This window comes from Herpailurus yagouaroundi, unplaced genomic scaffold (genome assembly GCF_014898765.1).
Source record: "Herpailurus yagouaroundi ecotype Mexico unplaced genomic scaffold, PumYag 163, whole genome shotgun sequence".
Taxonomy (NCBI): Eukaryota; Metazoa; Chordata; class Mammalia; order Carnivora; family Felidae; genus Herpailurus; species Herpailurus yagouaroundi.
In genome coordinates, this window is record NW_024412404.1 from 30,979,944 (window position 1) to 30,985,879 (window position 5,936).

At 33.7% G+C, this 5,936-nt stretch overlaps 1 protein-coding gene across 1 annotated transcript in view; it reads left to right on the forward strand.

The window, feature by feature from the left end:
- The window catches only part of KIF20B (kinesin family member 20B), a 73,633-nt gene that overhangs the window by 6,985 nt on the left and 60,712 nt on the right, over positions 1-5,936 (forward strand). The window contains exons 4-8 of the mRNA XM_040486907.1: positions 1,374-1,460; positions 1,572-1,688; positions 2,316-2,454; positions 3,002-3,186; positions 5,121-5,194. Of these exons, the coding sequence (XP_040342841.1) occupies positions 1,374-1,460; positions 1,572-1,688; positions 2,316-2,454; positions 3,002-3,186; positions 5,121-5,194 (602 nt within the window). The remainder of the gene's footprint in view (positions 1-1,373; positions 1,461-1,571; positions 1,689-2,315; positions 2,455-3,001; positions 3,187-5,120; positions 5,195-5,936) is intronic.

Genomic DNA, 5,936 nt, shown 5'->3' on the forward strand with positions numbered 1-5,936 from the left:
TTTCTTTCTTTCTTTCTTTCTTTCTTTCTTTCTTTCTTTCTTTCTTTTTCTTTCTTTCCTACTTTCCTTCCTTCCTTCCCTTCCTTCCTCCCTCCCTCCCTTCCTTCCTTCTTCCTTTCTCTTTCTCTCTCCCCTCCCCTCCTTCCCCCTGATTACCATTGGCTAGAACCTCTAGTACAGAGTTGAATAGAAGTGGTGAGAGCTGAAATCCTTGTCTTGTTACTTGCTACTTATCTTGGATTCAGTCTTTGATCATTAAGTATGATGTTAGCTGCAGGTTTTTGTAAATGTTCTTTATCAGAAGGAAGTTCCTGTCTATTCCACTTGCTGAGAATTTTTATGAATGGATGTTGAATACATATGTCAATATCCTGTCATCAAATGCTTTTTTTACATCTATTAGAGATAAATGTTTCTTTATTCTTTTAATGTGGTTAATTACCCAAATTGATTTTTGAATGCTAAATTGACCTTGCAGTCCTGAGATAAAACATTTTTGGTCAGGATGTATTATTCTATTTTATATATTGGCTAATACTTTGTTAGGGAATTTTTGCATCTAAATTAGAGAGGTTGTTCTGTAATTTCTTCTGAGGATATCTTTGTCAGATCATGGTGTCAAGGTTATGTCATACTCAAAATTAGTTGAAAAGTGTTCTCTCTCTTTATTTTCTTAAAGGGCTTATCTATGATTTGTATGATTACATCCTTAAGTGTTTGAGAGAATTTAGTAATGAATTACCAGGGCCTGGAGTTTTTTGTGGGATTATTTTGTTTGTTTGAATATAAGTTAAGTTTTTTTTTTTTAGTTGAATTTCTTTAATATCAGTCTGTTCAGATTTTCTAGTTTTTTGGGTTTGTTTTTAGTAAATTGTATCTAATTGTTTCCTTTTTACTTAAAAAAACACACTTCTTTAGAATTATTTTAAAAAAGGAATTAATTTCTCCCCCAAAGGAAGCAGTAAAGAGAATGCTGTATAGCAAACAATTTTTAAATAGAATTGAACATTTGGGTTAATGGGCTATTCTGGTTGCTTGTAATTTACTTTGGAATTCTATGTTTTAGTGACGTAGAGCCCTATTTTTTGTTTTTAGTTGCAAAGGTTAGGATTTTAGGGAAAAGAGGTGTACTATAAGCTTCAAATATAAATATAGAAGGTAGAGGAAATTGAGTCTTTTGTGGTATTATTTTTTTTAAAGCAGATTTGCTTTTCTTTAGACATATAAATGGTTACAAACAGAAGAATCACTGATTGCTTAGAGGTTCTGTATGACCTTAAATGGTTATGTAATAGCCACTTTAAAAAAAGGTAATTTCTGAAAAGCCATATTTTGTATTTTTTAAATACAGTTATTTTGTTCTTCTTTTTAAGGCAAATAGTTTGGAATCCAAAGATTATCTCCAGGTTTGTCTTCGAATAAGACCGTTTACACAGTCAGAAAAAGAGCATGAGTCTGAGGTTTGTATTGACTTTAATTGGGTCTTACTTTCATGGGCAAAATGCCATTGTTTTTATTTATTTATTGTGGGCTTATTTTTATTGATTGATTGACTGATTGATGTCTTCTAGGGCTGTGTGTATGTTCTAGACTCACAGACTATTCTGCTAAAAGATCCTCAAAGCATTCTTGGTCGGTTAAGTGAGAAAAGCTCTGGGCAGATGGCACAGAAATTCAGTTTTTCCAAGGTAAGTCCTATGAGAAACTAAAGATTTTAAGTAAAAGAGATTTGGCTTAGGCTAAATTGCTACGTTATTGTATATAATGAACTATATATGTCTTGTACTTATGGAACTTAGGTGTTAGGCACTGGTATTTTTTCTTAGAGTGGAACTCAAACTTTAGGTTTGTAAACATCTAATTGGAAGTGAATAAATTGCTAAATTTATTGCTAAATTTATTATTAAATTGATAAATTTTTTAATCTTTTTAAGGAGATGTTCTTTCCAAAATTTAGATGAAAACTTGATTGACTAGGTCAGATTTCTATCTTGAAAACTTTCTGACAGTAGTTAAACTATCATGTATATTTGTGGGAGTTGGGGATATGGCACCTCCCTTAAGTATGAATCTTGTAAAAGAAATCTTTTAAAATTATAAAACACGAGGGGCAACTGGCTGGCTCAGTTGGGGGAGCACGCACCTCTTGATCTCAGGTTCATGAGTTTGAGCCCCATGCTGGGTGTAGAGATTACTTAAATAAATAAATAAAGTTAAAAAAAAAGTTTTTAAAAACATGAGTTATAGGGTAGAACTCATTGTAAAAATTTACTTGAATTTTCTAAAAAGACTTGTTTTAAAAAATGCTTGTTTAGGTTTTTGGCCCAGAAACTACACAGAAGGAGTTTTTCCAGGGTTGCATTATGCAGCCAGTAAAAGACCTCTTGAAAGGACAGAGTCGGCTGATTTTTACGTACGGGCTAACCAATTCAGGAAAAACATATACATTTCAAGGTAAATTGTATTGTTTTTACATTTCAAGGAAAAAAACAGTAATATTCACTCATTTTCATAATATTTGTGTAGTTATATTTCCATTACCTAGTACATTTGCTCAATTTTTAATACTGATAGCATCGTGAATGTGTATCGCCGATGGCTTTTGATTCAGATTGGTTTAATTCATTTGGGAAATTACTTTACCCATATGATAGAGAATTAGGTGATAAAAATTTGGAAAAAGGATTTATGTGACGTAGTGAACTAAGCATGGATAACCAGGGAAGCATCTTAAATTTCATTTTACTTTTCCATTATGTGATTATGGGTGATTGCAAATCTTACGGCCTGATCTGAATGTAAAATTTCAATAATAGCTGATAAAATGTCCATTCTACAATGAAGACCAAAGTGATGGAAAACTAATGCTGCAACTTCTTTCACTTTTGTCTTAGATGTTTATTTTTGCCTGTTGGTGATATAAAAGGAGTCTTGGTAATCCAGGAACATTTCCACTTTGCTAATACTCTGAAAGGATATAAAACAAAAATTCTTTTCACAGGCACAGAAGAAAATATTGGTATTCTGCCGCGAACTTTGAACGTATTATTTGATAGTCTTCAGGAAAGACTGTATGCAAAGATGAACCTTAAACCACATAGATCTAGAGAATTCTTACGGTTATCACCAGACCAAGAGAAAGAAGAGGTTGCTAGCAAAGTTACATTGCTCCGGCAAATTAAAGAGGTATGGAGGGAGTCTAGTATGTGAGATATATAAATGTCATGACCTTTTATAAGCTCTTTAGTTTGTTTTAGCCTATATTGGAATATTTTGTGGTGGTGGTGATGGTGATGGTGATGGTTGTGTTTTCTTTTTTTAGGAAAGTATTATAACCTTGTTTGAAGTTTTTCTTGTCTTTGCTTTATATTGTACAAATAGCAGAAATGTTTAAACAATTCAAATGTAAATAGTTCCGAAATTTCTTTTGGTTGTTGTTGAAACACTACGGTCCTTGATGTAATGATTAAAAAATTTCTTTTTAGGATGCTTGGGTGACTCAGTCAGTTGAGTGTCCAACTCTTGGTTTCGGCTCAGGTCTGATCCCAGGGTCATGAGATAGAGGTCCACATTGGGCTCTGTGCCAACAGCACAGAGCCTGCTTGGATCTCTCTCTCTCTCTCTCTCTCTCTCTCTCTCTCTCTCTCCCCCCTCTCCCTCTCTCCCTCTCTCTCTGCCCCTCTCTTTCTCTTTCAAAATAAATACATAAATAAACTAAAAAAAAAAAAATCTTTTTTTTCTCCCTCTGCCGCTCTCCCCTGCTCACATGCTCTCTCTCAAATTAAAAAAATTTTTTTAGTTATAAAAATAATTTGTGCACACAAGATCTAAACAAGGGAATGTGAGAAATATAAAGGGAAAATTTCTCGTGGCTTTATTTCTGAAGAGAAAATCACATTAACATATTGGAAAGTATAGTTTTTGATTCTTTTCTAAAACAAAATCTGTATTTAGAGCTTTCTATAACGTCTGTATATACACAAACACAGTCATATATACAGTTGCATATATCTTCATACCTTTTGATTTTTGCTCAGTGGAGTTTAAAGTTCAGAGTCCATGGTTATGATCTCTGAAAGTAAGCTAGTATATAGTATAAATAAGAATTACAGAGATTAGTAGATGATTGCACAGGTAATTCTTAGAGGATATTAAGGTCAATAATGAAAAAATTTCCCTAATGAGTTATTCAGTTAAAACATTATTTTGCAGGGCGCCTGGGTGGCGCAGTCGGTTAAGCGTCCGACTTCAGCCAGGTCACGATCTCGCAGTCCGTGAGTTCGAGCCCCGCGTCGGGCTCTGGGCAGATGGCTCAGAGCCTGGAGCCTGTTTCCCATTCTGCGTCTCCCTCTCTCTCTGCCCCTCCCCCGTTCATGCTCTGTCTCTCTCTGTCCCAAAAATAAATAAAAACGTTGAAAAAAAAAATTAAAAAAAAAACAAACAACAAAAAAACACATTATTTTGCTATGAAATTGTTAAAATATTTAAAAAATGAAATCATGCTTTCATACATTGATTGTAAACTGCGTTTTTAAAAAGCACATTTTCTTCTATAAAGACAAATATTTTCATATCTTTTCATCCACTATTCAGATTTAGGGATATATCCTAAGGAAATAATTAGAATGCAGAAGAAAAAAATAACAAATTGAGATATTTATTTTAGTATTACTTTTACTGGCAAAAATTTGTAAATAAATGTTCAATAACAGGGCAGTAATTAAGCCATTTCACATCTATTCCGTTATATAGCCATCAAATACTTACAAATAATTTTTAATCATAGCAAGTAAAAGTAAAAGCTTTCAAGGTAAGGTAACGAGTGTGGGGAAAAGAATAGAAAGGCATGTGTTAAAATATTAATAGTAATTGCCTCTGAGTGATAGGGATCATATATGATGATATTCTTTTTAATAGTCTTCTATGGTATCCCAGATTTCTTATTATGAGAATGTATTATTTAACTAGGACAAAGAATTAATAGAGGTCATTGAATTGAGTAGATGAAAGGTTATGGTTTGGTTGGTGACTTATTTGGATAGATAGATAATTAATACAATGGTTATTTAACCTTAACTAAAAATGGTTTTTAACTTAAAAAAAAAATTGTTCCTTTTTAGGTTGCGATGCAAAGTGACAGTTATGATACTCTTCACGGTAAGGTTTCCTTTCTCACTTTTCGAATGTTGATTATGTGACATACTTTTGAATAGCTTTTAATTTTTGAATCAGTCCTAGCGATTTAATTTTTTTAATGAGATAGCAAATCTTGGAAAATGGTACATAACTATATGAAATATCAGTCACTGTAAAGTTTTCTTTGGATTTAATGTCACAGAGAATCCCTCTCATTTACAACTTTTATGTAGAATTCAAGAGAGCTACTATTTTTTCTTTGTCCTTTACCTTTGACTTCAATTTGGCTCATTGGCATTTTTTCAAAAAGAAAAGAAAGATAAAAAGAAGCCAAACTTTGGCTAATATAAATTATATTATTTCTATAAGCCATATTTATATAAAATATAAATTTTGTTTATATCTGCTTTGGTCCAAAAAGTGTTTAACATTGCTGAATAAAAGATTAAGGATACTTGGGTTCCTGGGTGGCTTAGTTGATTAAGTGTTGGACTCTGGATTTTGGCTCAGTTCATAATTTCACAGTTTGTGAGTTTATGAGTTTGAGCCCCATGTCTGCGCTGACAGCATGGAGCTTGCTTGGGATTCCCTCTCACTCTCCCTCCCTCCTTCCCTCTGCCCTGTGCCTGCTTGGGATTCTCTCTCTCTCTCTCTCTCTCTCTCTCTCTCCCTCTCTCTCTCCCTCTCTCTCTCCCTCCCTCCCTCCCTCCCTCCCTCCCTCTCTCCCTCTCCCCTTCCTTCTGCCCTGTGCCTGCTTGGGATTCTCCCTCTCTCTCTCTCTCTCTCTCTCTCTCTCTCTC